Raw genomic sequence first — 17,200 nt, 5'->3', positions numbered from 1 at the left:
AAAATTTGAAGTCTGTAGTTTGCAATTTGTAAGAGAAATCGTGAATTTTCGTGAAAGGTAAAAAATACATGAGATACGAAGACTATAGCGATATCTATCGGCAAAACTTCTCCCTTTAAACCAACCTTAAATAATGTAGGCGAGAGACAGCATCCATGTCCAACTCCCCTTCCAATTGCATTCTTCTCTGTCATTTCATCCCTTATTCTAACACTTGCAAAAAAAGAATAAATAAAAATCAGGCCATCTAATACTATAAGAACTTTCATGTCATAAGCGATTTACAAAAGTTAAGCCATATTAAAGTAGACAAAAACACAAGTTAATGCACTATATTTATCACTACTAAGTCATATTATTTGTGTGACATCAATAATTATTGCGTATAGAGGACAAAAATTCAATTTTCAGTGACCGTGTATTTTTTTAAAAAATCACTTCTGTATGCAGTAAAACTGTATTTGAAATTGCAGTGAAAGTTTTCTGCTCTTCAATTGATTATTCCCTGAAAAATCAAGGACACGATTTATTGTACGAGTTCAGCCGAACTCATCCGATCGGCACCGAACTTGAAATAGCGGTAGTACTTCGGCTCTTATAAAAGCGTATAAAGTATAATATTGTGCAAACTTATGTTTCCAAGTTATTGGCGGTCAAATTTTACGTCATATTTCCAAAAATAAACAAACAACAACAAAACATTTAGTAAGTCCAGTAGAGATGGACCACTTCTCTGTCTCCAATAACTCGAATAATTGTGCATGTAGAGCATGTTTTTCTACATGAAATCCGAGAAAGAACTTTCTGTAACCGTGATTAAGGGCTGGTAACCATGAACTTTCTGTAACCATGAAAGTCTATTTCGTATTTTCCGTAGTTAGTATCTTTTCAAGCTTAAAGAATTTTCTGAAACCATGATCAAAAGAGACATATTTCTTCCCGAAATTTAAGCTTGGAAAAATGACTGACTGGTCCATTTATCCCATAGTGCTATGTGTTAGATGGACCGTACACTGTGCCAGTGATGAACCATATGCAGAACCTAAACAATAAATAAATAAATAAATAAATAATTTGGAACAGTTTTGTCTTTAAATACGTTATATTAATAAAGTAGATATTATACAGCTATAAACGTACCGCATTGACTTAACACCTAGTCCTCCTTTCCAGGCGCTCCTATCGGCTGAAGGAATTCCACTCCCTTTCGCTGAGGCTTTTTTTCGCTAAGCAACAGCTGAACCAGTATTGGCTCAGCGCGTAGGTGTGTCGAGGGTGTGAGCTTTGGTTCGCAATTTTGCCATGGCTCAAGTCATTTTGGCAGTAATATACCAAGTTTTTACTGAAATCTAATATTGATATCATATAATAAAGTAAAATAGAAGTATAGAAAATCTAAAATGAAATTTCATCTTAACATGTAATCTAGAAAACAAACATTTGGAAATGACAAGAATACATACATATGTTTCGTTTTTTTACGAAGAAAAATTAGTGTCAGTTGTTACATTATTCCATACATTGGAATAAATCACAAACATTTTCATATTTCGAACAGGCATCATGTAACCAACGTTCACACACAATACACTATATCCAGTAGTCTTCTCTTCTTGATTCATTATAATTTTCACCGCATCCAATGCACTCGTTTTCATCATAATCCTCCATATCATCGCTGTCAGCATATATTATCGATTGATCATTATCGCTGGATAAAGATGAAGACATGATCGTAATTCACTTCTTGTTTCTTGTCTTTGGTTTTTGTGGTCGATTTGGTGCACTTAACCCTCTTTTTCCTGTTTTTCTTTAAGATAATGTGGTCCATCTCTCCCACCATGGCAGTGGTTCATCTATCCCAAGAAGGAGAGGTAAGAAGAGTGGTTCAGTTGTACTTTTTGAACGCGGGAAACTTAATTGTTTTCATTAACACATTCTTTTGTGATGAAATGTGCTAGTAAAAAAAAAAACTGAAGAACGTTGAATATTGCTTTCAATGAAATGTGGCAAAAAACAGTTTTGACCTCCCTGAAATCAAAATTCTCGTCTATTGAAGAAATGTGTGGACTTCTGTTTCGCGAAAGCATACAGTGCCAAGCATATATCCACCATGACACTACACCAATATTTACACTGCACTCTGGTGGATAGTTTACGAATTATGACTCTAGTTCATCTCACTCAGGAGGTCCATCTCTACTGGACTTACTCTTTATATATGTAAACTATCCGATCGAAGTCAAATTTGGCATGATGGTAGATCTTTACCAGCTATGTAAGAGTATGAAATGTTATGCAGGCTTGGGATTTCCGAATTATAGGAAACCCATTCGTTCGAAACGACAAAACCCATTACATTAATCTAATCTGATCAGAGACAAACTGTGCATCATCTATTGAAAAAGAAAGAAAGAAAGAAAGAAACATACAACGAACTCACCGCTCGGAATCAAACTTTGCAGCGTGGTAGACCTCGAACTGTTTATTAGAGTGTGAAATGTTACGCTGAGCAGGCTTTGGGTTCCCAGAGTTATGCAGAATCGAATTTCTAAAACATTAGACAGTAGTACTTGGTCCTGGATCTATCCAACGTGTGAGGTAATAGAACAAAGGATTGCCGACAAATACTATTGTATTCGTAATAATGAAGTACCACCGGGGTGCCCGGAGACAATGGGTAGAGAGTATAGTTGTATAGAAATACACTATTGTTTAAATGACATATGATGACAGGTAATGGCTGTAGTACTATTGTATGTATAGTACTGACACAAAAGAGAATAATAAAAGAGAAACCTTGGAAACTTGTTGAACAATGCTAACTTGTTATAAAGAATAATAAAAGAAAAATCTTGGGAAAATCATTGAACAAGGGTATAAAGAAATAATAGAACTATACAATTCTTTGCAGATGTATGTAAAGAGAAACCTCGCAGCTGTATGCGTTAAAGAATATTAATTTAGGTGTTGAACAATAGCGGATTGTTATAAAAAGAGTTTTTAACCCGGCGGCGGCGGAAACGCGGACGCGGCGCGGGAAGGCGCGGGGGCGCGAACGGAAAATACCCGCGTGCGCGGGCGCGAGCGCGTGACGTCATTTGAAATTTTTATTTAAATATTGGTTTTAAAAAATAGGCATGTATAGTTTTGTTAGCGATGGAGAACCGTCAGTTTGTAGAAGACGTTGATGTGAAGCATAAGTTAGACGCTGAGAGTGAATATCCAGATTCTCCAGATTGTACATTTGATGAAAATGAATTAGAAAGATATGAAAACGATAATATAAAAGTTTATGCAAGTGATAGTGATGCGGGAATAGATAATGAAGTGTATGAATTTTCGCAAGATAATTCAGATTTTGAGGCAAAATCAAATGACGAAGTGGTATCAAATGTGGATACGCCGCCATGTTCACCTGATTTATCAGAATTAAGTTGGAATTGTGAATGTGGTGTTAACTATGTGGATGTGAACTGTGTAAGAGACTGCATTGCGAAATGGAAACCAAATGATTATTTAATATGCTATGCATGTTATTGGCATGATACATGTGAATGGTCTCATGAATGTTTTTATTGTAATGATGACGTTTTAGACATTCGTGTTTGGTCTGTGTTAGTGAATCCTCGTGTACAGGAGGAATTATTTGACATTTATGCAGAAACACATACAGTTATTACAACATTGACAAGAGATTATTTTAATATTACATTTGGTGAACTATCAGTGGATGTGAATGTGCGAAAAGAACTTTTAAGTATTTTCCTTGAAAAAGACAGATCGAACGAGTATAGTGAAGTGTGTTAAGAAAACGTACTGTACATAATGTATTTCGAAAATAATTTTTGTGTATCATGTAGTGAAGAACATATTAGTGAAGTTTGTGTTTTAAAAACTATAAGTGCATACTTACGCTTTAATAATAATATTTCTTGTGAACAATGTTTGATGCATCTTGAACATCAATGTTTATTTCACGATGATATTGGAACTTTTGCTGTACGATATTTATCCAACGATATAACTCTTATTGATTTATTTGAAGTGTTTGAAGAACACCATAGTGAAATTTCAAGTATAAACTTTATACGCAAAGTGCGTGATTGTTTAAAGAACACCGAATTTGTTGGACAAATTATACCATTTTTCTTAGATCGTAAACATAAAATTTCACCATGTGTTAATGAATACATTATTGACATACAAGGTTTTAAGATTTCAAATAATGAATTTATTATACGTGAATTTTGTTTAACTGCGTGTGATGATACAGTAAATTTGCATTGTTTAATAAAATCACCAGTAGAATACAATGTACTTCCATTAGGTTGTCAAAAACAAATTGAATGGTTAACATTAAACTTACATGGATTAACTTGGAATGATAAATGCGGTTATACTGTATCACACATACGTAACCTTATATATCAACTTTGTAAACAAGATGCAACCTTTTATTGTAAAGGTGCAGAAAAAACACTTTGGATTAAAAATATTTTTGCACTAGCTAATGTTATTGATTTGGAAAGTAAACAGTGTCCACCATTAAACACAATGCATGCAAATGTATTTAATGATTATTGTGCTTTTCATGAACAAAATATTAAACTTGAGAAAAAATCAGGATGTGCATTTCGTAATGCACAACAGTTATGTTATTGGTGGAAGTTTCAACGTACTATAACATTAACTAATGCATTTGCAAAGTTGTAAAAAGGATATGATATGTTCTTGTGAATAAAAATACAAGATTTTCAATTGTAAATAAAAAATTTTTATTAAACTAATCTACTTGTTTTTCTTTTTCATTATATTGGTTACATGATTGAATACAATTTTATCATTTTGTTTAAGATTATTTTTTTTGAACAAATTTAAACATTCGTTAAAGCTTTTCTTTCGTACAATATGATGCAAAAAGTACAACACAAATTGTCCACACAAGATTGAATTATCATCTTGATATGCGGAACTATTTGTAAAATATATTTTACAATTTTTATTTAAAAAAGTTTTTATTTCTTTTGGAAATGGTAATGCTAGGCTATCGAAGTAGTATCCTCTTTGATTTTCATCAATGAATACACACACCCAATGTGTGCCACCTGAAGATGAATTGCTTAAATTTATAATAAGTCCAGCCGGTGGTTGCACAGTTTTTGGTATTCTATCAATAGGATAAATGCCATGCACATTTGCACCAGTAACTTTATCACGAAGTAACACTTTTATTAAATCATCCGTGTACATAACTTTTGTTTTTTAAATTCACATCACTTCACTTCACTTTATACGCGTATATGTTGGAAGACCTAGTGGAGTATATGGAATATTCTCATAAAACGAAATAACATGTTTAAAATATTCATGACAGAGTTTTTTATAACTTTTCCAATAACGATGAATGGTGCTAACGCATAAAAAATACTTTTGACAAACTTCATAGTATGATACCTTGCAACTCTTTGAATAATCAAGCAAAAATATTACAATATACAATGTTTAACACACTTTGTACCAGTAGGACACATGTAATTCATATGCTTAGAAGTGAACAGTTATACTTCTTTTATTAAAATGATACTTTTAAAAAGTATTATCAGTATATATATTTCTATCTTTATCAATTTGAATTAAAGAATCAAACTGAGCGTACACAATACATGTTATAGGCTCAGTTAAATTTTGAGAAAAGGAAACTTTAATATTTACAGGTGCATCACGCACAAGGTCCCACGTACAATCATCTAATGTTGCTGTAGGTGATAGAATAAATGCATAAAGAGTATAACCGTGTGGATATTCTTCAGGAGTAATAGTATGTGCATCATCTTTATAATATAAACCAGTACCGGAAAACAGAGAATGGTAACTTAGAAGGTACAAATTGTTTTGAAAATCGGGGGTGAGGGGGCTGGGAGGAAAAGATTTTGATCCAACTTGTAGCTGCAGTTTGTTAACGTTAAAGTGTTGAAAATGAAATGGATTTAGTTCAGATTTTCCATTAAATGCCGAATTGGAAACAAACCCGATAACAACACCTTTAGGTACGTTACCCAGAAAAATATTATCAAGATTGTATGAATTAACGTTTGCAGGAATAGTATATGATCTTGTTTGTACTCTTGTAAGGGGATATTTTGCTGTTTCATGATTCATATTAGTATTGATTTCCATTGCCAAATGAGGTGCAACATCAATGCGACGTATATGTAAAGTAACATCTTCAAGTTTTACTTTATAAGAAGTATTTGCAGGAGATAATAAACAAAAAGCATCTTTACTACGATGTAATTTTATACGAAGACCTACTTTATTTACAAGTGCTCTTGGTAATCCAGCAATATCTGTATACAGACGACCATACATTTCAAACGATTTACTATTTTTAATATAATTAGCACGTTGTTGAAAACCTACATTAGCATTACCTATGGTATCAAATTGTTTAGCGGTATCTTTATACCACATACCTAATTTCAAATGTGTATCAGAAGCATCACGGGAATAATTTAATAATGTTTCAAGGTACGCACGATAAGGATAAAATCCTGATGAAGAAGTAATTAATTTATCATTTAATGAAATGTCAATTTGACTAAATAATGAATGTAGGAAATTATTTGTTGGTGCTACAACATCAGTGTCAGCTAATGCTGTATCATCAGGTTTTGTAATTTTACAACGTACGTAAAGATAAAGATATGCAGTATGAATAAATTCTCCTGTTTCACCGGGAATAAAAAATTCAATAGGTCCATCAGAACTTAATGTTGAAATTGGACGGTATTCAGCATTAAAGCAAGATTCAATTGCAGTTTGTGTCATTGGAGTACTAAATAAATCGAAATCGTTAGTACAGCATTCCACACTGTTTGAATTAAGTAGTGCCATTATGAAAATATATCTGTAACACGACTTATTTTTCTTTTTACTTTTCTTTTGCTTTTGCTTTTGTTTGTACGCTTACGTTTAGTTGGAGGTTCAAACCGAACAATTGCAGGAGCTTTACGCTTGCGTGGCCGTCTCTTACCACTTCCAGTTAATAACTGACCAACTTTGTTAACAGCTTTTGTCTTTAATGTTTCACCAGCTTCTTTTACACGCGCACGAACAGATTCTTTAAATGGTTTATCTTCTAATACATCACCCGCTACTTGTATTCCCGTTTGTAATGCTTGTCGACCTAAAGTTTTTGCACCCTGTTTAAGAAATGGTAATGCAAAACGAAATAATCCTTGGAAGAAACTACCTATACCATGTCCACGTTGATATACAGGTCCTGAAAAGTATGGGATACCATGTCCGTAATGCCGTCTAAATTTCATGTTTAAAATATAATTAATTAATTACTTTTTATTAGGAGAGCGCTTAAAATGAAGTGTAACACTTAGTGTCCCAGAACGAAATGGCAAATTTCGTCCTGCATGGTCTTTTAATAGTATTTCAATACTGTTAAATGAAAACTTTGCAAGTGGTAGATAATGAATATCTTGAAATGTTAATGTTTTTACTTTACCGTATTTTACATTTGATGTTGTTGCAATACGTAATAAAGGTGCTTTTGTATCACCTAGAAACTGATATTGTATGATATCAGTATAAATAAAAATTTGATGAGGATATCCAATATCAACATACGGTTGTTTAAATCCACGTTTATACAAAACAAGATCTTTATGTTGACGAAGTCCTAATTGCATTGCTAATGTTGCTGATAATAAGGCATATTCAACACGATCACTACAATCTACTTGTACAATATTTGATAAAGAAAATTTTATATCTTTTGATATTTTATTTAATTCATCAATAATATGATGTGCAGAGTGATAATATCCACTTACAATTTTACCTTTTTGTGCTTCTTCATTTTTTATTTTATACCACATAACATTTTCTCCATCGTTAACATTATAACATGTTAAAGGAACATGTAATTCACTTAATCCTACATGCCAATCGGTTTCTGATAATTGAATATTATTTTTTAGTTGATTAATAAAATGTGTTGGACTATTTGTAGGATATACATCAGTACTTGCGTTTGATACAAGTGTAATGTAAAAACTATCATCAATACTTTCAGAAATCATTTTCGTTTAAAGTGAAGTGTTAAGTTTGAAGTTCCAAATTGAAATGGCAATTTTAAACCGTGCTCATCTTTTAAGTTTACTTCAATCGTGTTAAAATAAGATTTTACAACTTTAACATATTGTGGTGTGTGAAATAGAAAACATTTTACATCTCCGTGCTCAATATTATAAGCACTAACTTTACGAAGTACTGGTCCAATATTTTCTTGTTGTTTTACAATATCAACACAAACATTAAAAACGTTTGGTATATTATATTCTAAATTGCATGGAAATTTTGCACGTGTTACGCTTGGAATATCTTCATTAACTGGTTTTACAAAAACAGCATCTGTAAACTCTGTTGTATTTTCATTTATAAATCCCAGTAAATGTTGCAATCCGCGTGTCATTCCAATAACACAAAAATCTTTTAATTTTAAAGAATGTCTAATTCCAACTTGATTTTTATTTTTATAATATTTTAACATGCGTAATTCTTCAGGAATCATTTCTAAAATGGATGTAATAGAAGTATAGTATCCTGGTGTAATATCGACATCTACAATTTCAAGTTCATCATTAACGATGGTTTCAATTACAATTTTTTCATTTTTACCTACATTATAAAAACTAAAAGGAACATTAAGTTGTGTTAATGCAACATACCATTCTCCTTCACTTAAGTGAATAGGTTGTGCTAACTTTACTATAAATGAAGAAGTTGTATTATTAGTAAAAATTTCAGTACTAGCATTTGAAGGAAGAGTAACATAGAAATCATGTTCTATCATTGAACTCATTTTGAAGACTGAACAGAATTTGTTTTAATCCATGAATTCATACTTGATGGATATCCCAACCACTTTACATACATCATATCTTTTTTTCGTTTTAGTACTTTTTCAATTAAAAATGTTTTGTTTGAATTTACATTTACTTTTTGTAATTCTTCTGTGTAAAATATTCCTTTAATTTCCTCATCATTCCAATCTTTTAATTTATATGTAATAGGATTTGTCGGAATACATTTATCAACAATAAAAATTTCTTGTGACCATTTTGGTAAATATCCCTTTTCTAATTTATGTTTATATTTACTAACACGCACATAATCACCAGGGTGAAATTTACATGTTAATTTGTTTTTATTCGTTTTATCACCGTACAACGTATTCAAAACTTGATCAACATTAGAGTAATTTACATTTGCTGGTGCCATTTTAATACTACTATGATACGAATGATTATAATTTTTTACAAATTGATCTAAGACATCTATATAACGGTATGTATTTTTAGCCGTAAAATAACGATACAATTTTTCTTTTAATGTCCTTATAAAACGTTCAGCTAATGCACATTTAATTTCTGAATGTACACTATAATGATTAATTTCGTATTCTTTAAATAAACGTTTTACATGTTGATTATAAAATTCTGTACCTAAATCCGTTTGTACATTAAACACGGGTAGTTTAAAATTTTTTAAAATGTTTTTGATTGCTTTTGCCATTTCAGGACCTGTTTTTGTTTTTAAGGGAACACAATACGCATACCGTGAAAAAATATCGATACAACATAATATATACTTATAATTTTTGTTATACTTTGCAATATTTTGCATATCTGCTAAATCCATTTGTAATGTTTCATTTGGTGCACTAACATAATATTGTTTACGTTCAAATACTTTACGTGCTGGTGCATGTAATGTATATGCATCTTGAGATGCTAACCAATTTTTAATTTTCTTTTTTGATAATTTTGTTTTTCCTTGTAATGTTTTAATACTTGATAAAGAAGCAGGATTCGTATAATCATAATATAATTTTGACAATTTTACCATTTTTATTTACATTTTATATTCTTTCCAGTTTTTAAAAATATTTGTTACTAGTGTTGGACTTTGTGATTTTTTAACTTTGCTATGTGATTTCACTATAGGAGTAGAAATAAATTCACGTGGTACATTAAGATCATCCAATAAATTTTTAAATTCGTGAATGCCTATAGGATTTCTTGAATATTTTCGTGTACGAACAACATCATTTATTAAATCAATAATATTAGAACCTGGTATTATTTTTCCTTGAATACGTACTGTTCCTGATTGATCCCAATGAATTTTATCAGAACTTGTTAACTGTTTTAATAATAGATCTGTTTTCCTTCGCTGTGTTTTTGGTACTGATTGTAAAATGTCTGATACAAAGGGTAAAATAGAATTATTTTTTTCTTCTTCTTGAGATAATAATGATGATGATGTTTGAGGAACATCTTTTTCAATAATAGGTAATGTAATTGGATTTTGTGAAACTGATGAAGTATAATTTAAATATTGTTGTAATGCTTGCTGATACAATTTCCATTTTTCTTCAATACTAAGATTACGACGTTGTAAAATACTATTCATTTCTTCATCTAAACGCGATTGATGTGAATCTATTGATTTTATATTCGCATGCATTTGTTGCATTGCATTTTCAGGCACTAATATCATTTTACGAAATTCCGACATAGTTATCTTCCAAACAAACTACTTGCTACTGCACCAAGTAATGGTCCTAAAATTAATGGTAAAAATGCCCCACCTTTTTGTAATAAAATTTTCTTTTTCTTATTAAGTGCTGTACGTTGTGCAGATAAAGCACGCAAGATCTTTTTATGTCTACGTAAACGTTGCTTCTGACGCGAATTCAATGGAATGTTTCCTTTTATTGTGTTTTTAGCAACTTGTGAAATAGTACGTATTAAATCACCAGATGCATGTCGTATAATTTGTTTTCGCTTTGCGCTTTTGCATTTGCACAAAGCACGGAGAGTATCAAAGTGTTGTTTCACCTTCAACATCTTGAACTAAACTAAACGTAAACGACTGAATTACTGTCTTTTACATTTGCATATACATGCAGTGTTTCATTAGGAAAAATATTTGTACGTAATCGTAATGCATCATTTGTTTTTTGAGTTAAGTCAAATAACAAATAAGTGTGAGGTTCACGTGTTACATCTTCGAACACATTCACAACTTGTTTACTATATCGTGGCATAATTTGTCTTGCTAAATATTGTATTTGTAATTTATCACGAGGATTTTTAAATACTATAATATAATGTGCATTTAAACTTATATCACGAGCATGTTTTCCTTTTGGAAATAAATTTTGAACAATAAATATTACTGTTAATTTTTTATGATGTGCATATTTTGTAAATAAGTTTGCAACATCACCATTGGTTTCAGACATTAAGTCATCTAATATTAATAATGAATTTTCTTGTATTTCAAAATTATTCATATCTGGAATACCTTCTATAAATCGAATTTCTGAACTTGCATCTAAATTTGGTATGACTGCACCATAACACCAAACAATTTCATTAAATTTCATAGTAAACATTTCATCACGTTCATTTAATAATCGATTTACAAAACATGTTTTACCTGCACGTGAAGGACCAGCAATTAAAATGGTTGATGGATGTTGAAACTTTAACATCTTGTATTAAACTGAATGCACACAATAGATACTTTACTTTATATACACTCATTCACACACACACACTCACTCACACAATTAACAACATAAATTAAAAATAAATTAAGAATAAGTTAAAAAATAAATATTAAAGCTTGAAATGACTAAAATATGAATGAATGACTAGAATAAATGAATGACTAGAATGAAATGTATACTTTGGTTTACAATGTATAAGTTTGCTCAGCAAACGATGAAATAAATAAATAAATAAATAAATAGTCATACTCTACTAATGATCTTTTAAAAAATAAATAAATAAATAAATAAATAAAAACAATCACTTATAAGCCAAGCTAAAATTATCATGATACATATCCATGAGGTAAACTTTTTGTCTTTGGTATTGGTTCGTCAGTTTGTATATCGTCAATACGTTTACGTTTTTTGTTTACCTCTTGGTGTGTTTTTGTCTCTTTACGCGAAAAGATAGTGAAGCCCTGTTTTCGCACAATGCTATTTGGATTTTCTATAATTGTACAATGAATATTTTCTGTCACTAATCCATAGAAACTCTCAAAGTTTATTCTTTGAGAGGTCCTATCATTTAGTGTAATTCCCCGAATTTTGAAAATATTCCGAAATTCCCCTGCGGCATTTTTAAGCCGCATACTATAATTTTTTGGCCCTAAGCCTATAAACGTTACAAACTCCCACCCTTCTTCAATTTCATCAGTGAGATCACCCAAATAGCTTCCAAGCTTTAACGGAGGTTCCCTATCTTTTTTACACGTAAACATAATACTGTCTGTGTCACAATAAATTACGTCTTCAGGTCCTACAGTCACAAGTAAATCATATAATTGTAGCCTGGCCCATGAAGTAATAAAACCAGCAAGGACGACATTGGAAAATTCTAAAGGTACATTTTCAGTTTCCAAGTCTTTATATGTTAGAATAAGATGTTCATCACCAACTGGAATAACACTATGAACCTCATATCTCGGTGTAGCAAGGTACCTATGGAACTCTGTCCCACTATCAATAATTACACACCGTGTCATATCTGTACGCTGTCCCCATTTTCCGTATAAGGAATTGAGGTACAACTTCGCGCATTGTCTAAGTCCAGGGTTCGAGCTAATATTATCTTTATTTAATTTTATGCCTTCGTGAGCATAGTAATCGTCAATATACTTATCTTTGTCTTCTTCAGTTTTACACCAAGCAGGATAGCCTGAAGCTTCCTGCTTCATCTGAAGAAACGTATTCACATAGTCCCGGAATAAACTAGGTGAATTCCGATCTTCAGAACCCATGAGTTCGAATTCCCATATTTCATAAATTTTGACGATTTTATATCCGTTTTCAAGAGCACGGTGAAGCTCTGGTGTACAAAAAGTTCCAGTTAATGCACGTTCAATATCACTATGTGTGCAATTATCAATAGTTTCTCCTTCCATACATAGCCTACAAAGTCCAAATATTAATCGGCTTTGCGCTACATATGGTAAGATGGGAAAAAAGAGTTGTTTAGGAGCCAATACAGTACATTTTACAATCCCATGAATTTTTCCCACATCTGGGAAAACCGGCCCCTTATGCACCTTAGGTGCCCCCACCGGAAGAGGTTTCCTTGCCATTACGTAGGGGTATAACGATGTAATATCATAATAACAAATGGATTCATCGTCCGCACAATTCACATATGAACGAAATACTTCAGTACGGCCTCCGTTGTAGCAACTCTTAGGAATAAGAAAGTCTGCAGTAGTATCACAATGTTCTTTAAGGAACTTTTGTAAATCTACATCTGTGCGTACTTTATTATCCCAAGAGCACTCCCATATTTCATACAAATTCATTTTTAGAATTTCTGTGAAATATTTTCGCCGGATTTCCGTATGTTCGTACCTTTTTTCAAATGTGTTGTACGGACCATGTGCATTATCTATTATGGCATTACGGTTATTTGGAAAACACGTTTTACAGGCATGCCAGTAACATCCCATAAATTCGAACACGGCATTAAGCTCTGCATTGTATCCGTCAACATTATACCTTCCAAAAGATTGTTCTCCGTTTCGTCCAGCATGCTGGATTTCTATACCCAATTGGTGTTCCATATACTTTAGCCATTTCATTGCTTTTTCACTGGTTTTTGTTTTATAATGGTACCCCAAAGGTGGTATAACAGAAATACTTTCTTCTGGAAGATATGATGTACGATATGTTTGCATGGCTAAACTTGCAATCGTAGACGATACTAGAAAACATTGTAATCCACCCGTTTTCTCTTCTATGATATTACTAAATTTAATAACAGCTTCTGTGAGAATTCTCACATCATTTTCACAGTACTCCAACATTTCCTTTTGCAAATTAAATTGCTCTCCCAATTGCACCCGTTCTTGGTGCCATCCCTCCAACCGCTTTCTTTCTTCACCAGATCGCGATTCAGGATCATAGTATTCTATTCCCGGATATGGTCCTACATAATTTTGGTTCTCTACTGTATTAAACAAATATGGGAAATCTCCCTTCTTTAAATTTTCTGAAAGGCCTAACGTCTTAGGTAATTTTGATAATTTTACACCAACAAACAAATAACTATCTCTAAAAATGATTTTGTTATGAATAGAAATACTAAAAATCTTTTGACCCTGAATTAAAGTTTTTGGAATGATATGCTGGGACTCAATGAGAGATCTCAAACAGAAAATGCTATCAAAACGACTACCATTATGACTTATGACGCATACTTTACTAAATAGGGGTCTATCTAATAAAATATGTGTAATAAATTCATCAATGGTTTTAAAAGAAAACGAGCGGTTACCGTTTTCATCACCACATGTACTGCAGGCTTCATCAATACCTATGTTCATACATTTATGGCATACATGTCTAGCGCATACCAAGCAAACAACGTGTTCCCGTTCCCCACGCTCATTTTCCGGTTTGAGCATGGTTTCTACGTCAAAGACAATATAAAGAAACCTCTTGATATGAGTAGGTTTTACTTTCTTCACATAACATGAGTGACCTTCCTGTACATGTTCGCGACACGTACTGCAAAAGTATTCACCACATGTATGATCAGATTTACGTGATCTTAAATCATAGAGTGCATTACAGTTGATGCAAACTTTCACATATTCACACACATTCTTGCCAATTTTATTACCTTTTAAATGATTGTCGAAACATTCACCCCTAGTAAAATATCTATTGCATGCATTGCATTTCATTTTATACATCGTAACATCAAGTTTATGCATATGTTCGCAAGCTGAACACATTAACTCACACTTATGATAACGATTCAAACCTTTAAATCCCTTTAAACAGTGCAAGCAATACTTTTTTTTTCTTAGAAATGACGTTATTGTACGAATAGGACGGAAATGTCCAATACGTCCCCTTTGATCGTAATAAATATAGATGGGTTTTGCATCTTGTAACTCTGGTCTTTGTACTTGTGTTTCCGGGTAACGTACTCTAAATTCACGTTTGCTTTCGGGTACTTTTTCATAAATAATAATTTGATAATTTGGAGCTAAATGTTTCTGAAACAATTCAACGTCATTAAAATCGCAACCACCTTTAACGCTAACACCTGCCTCAGTACAAAGCTTAATTGCTCTACCTTTTAATGTATCTCTAGTTGGATCTGTTAAATGACTCAAATTTTGATGTGTTTCGGTATGCTTTGCTATACCCCAAGCAATACTTTTAGGTAAGCAAAGTTTATCATTATCGGTTCCCGGGAGCTCAACCAAATGTTGTACTAAAAATTCATTTAAAGGTAAATATTTGTTTAGTGTGGAATTATTATCTCGTGTTCTTCCAGCACCAAACATCGAATTTACTATATGAAATCGAAAGAGGACATGATTACCTAAAAGGAAGTCTTCATTACTATTTAACACTCTAGTAATGGAAGCTAAAACGGACTTAGCAGAAATGTCTTTGCGGCGTCTCCATGGAACATACACTGCTTTCTTATCCTTACTATTGGAGGAATCAATGTACATTCCAACAAAATCATTAGGTCTCGCATTGTTCAATACATTATCCAATGCGAAGTTCATTAGGTTTTCAATATAGGCCGCAGGATTTCTAATTTCATCATTTCCCATTGGCCTTACCGCAATTTCATGTCCCACCAAGTTAAACTTAGTGAAACTTTTTCTGCTTTCACGTACTACTTCGAAATTACCTTCCCCTGTATTTTGAACATCTGTATGTCCGCTACGTTTACTTGGAGAAACGTAACCAGAAGTACTAGGTTGTGGAGACCCCATTCCGTAACCACGAGTATCCCGTGAACATTGTACACTTGATACCTCTACTTCATTATTTACAACATCCACAGGATTTTGTCCGTTTTCACATAACTCGTTTAATAAAGCCTCCACATAATCAGATGTTCCAAACTCATCGGGATTTACTAAAACTGCGGAATTTTGATTTGTTTGTGTACCATCTGCTGCTTCATTTTCTATTTGTTCATTAATAATTTCATCAATTAAATTAAAATCTTCTTCTTGAAGTATGTTTTCCAAGGGTTGACTTTCTTGGTGGACCGAGGTTACGGAATTTTCAACAGATGGCATCACATTATTATGAATCGAAATAAAACGCGATCCATAATTACAAAATTCGGCTACCTCTGCTGCATTTATCCTATCACCTTGTGCACAATTAAAATAATTAAAATGAATGAATTTATCATATGACCACTGGTACATGATTTGCTCACGGAAAAATCCGTGTGCAAATAACTCAACAATGTCTGCACTAGACATTGCATATTGCAATATAAGTGCTTGATTATTATGATAAAAATTAAAAAGAGCTGATAACAAGGTATCATACCTTTCACTGCCACGAAATCCTTGACGTTGCTTATCCATAATACGCCACCAGGTCTCCAACACGCGCTCCTTTGTATTCAGACCTTCTATGACACCAGCCAGGTAAATTTCATCAATTTCGTTAAACTCGTTTACGTATGATGCACCAAGAAATTCCATCTGTAAAATATAAAAACAAAAATTAGTTTACATTAAAATAAATACAACAATATAATGTTATTCAGTTAACAATATTATTTAGTTTCTTTCTAAGAAGCTCTACTTATTTTTTTCTGTTAATAGAACACTCATAGAGTGTGATCATCATTAAAATTCTGCAAGAACTTCGTTGTTAAAATAGAGTGTAATCATTAATAAAATTCTGCAAGAACTTCATTGTTAAAATGGAGTGTGAACATTTTAAAATTATGCAAAAAGTTCGTTCTTAAAATGCAGTGTAAACATTTTTAAAATTCTGCAAGAACTTTGTTCTTAAAATACAATGTAATCGTATTAAAAACATGTTTTGCACAATGGTAAAACAAATTTCGTTTGTTTTAAATAAAATATTATTGTAAATATTTATCACATTACAATTTTTAAAAATAATACTTTATATACAAATATTTAATCAAAGTATAAAAACATAATCATTCAAATATGTATAGTATGCAAATATACTTACGATGATCTTCTATGTAAATCTGTTGTGTATTCTAAAGTTGAGATAAAATCAGGATTTCTTCCTTACTTCCTTTCTTCTTCTTTTGTTTTTTCTTCT

At 32.1% G+C, this 17,200-nt stretch overlaps 1 protein-coding gene across 1 annotated transcript in view; it reads left to right on the top strand.

Annotated features, from left to right (window-relative positions):
- Nucleotides 1–17,200, top strand: part of LOC145682782 (uncharacterized) — a 190,914-nt gene that overhangs the window by 33,227 nt on the left and 140,487 nt on the right. The window contains exon 2 of the mRNA XM_081754160.1: nt 1,818–1,874. Within this exon, the coding sequence (XP_081610286.1) occupies nt 1,818–1,874 (57 nt within the window). The remainder of the gene's footprint in view (nt 1–1,817; nt 1,875–17,200) is intronic.

This window comes from Thermobia domestica, chromosome 1, assembly GCF_964235325.1.
Source record: "Thermobia domestica chromosome 1, izTheDome1.hap1.1, whole genome shotgun sequence".
In the NCBI taxonomy this organism is placed as follows: Eukaryota; Metazoa; Arthropoda; class Insecta; order Zygentoma; family Lepismatidae; genus Thermobia; species Thermobia domestica.
The sequence above is the reverse complement of the archived record's forward strand: the minus strand, read 5'-3'. Positions and strand labels throughout refer to the sequence as shown.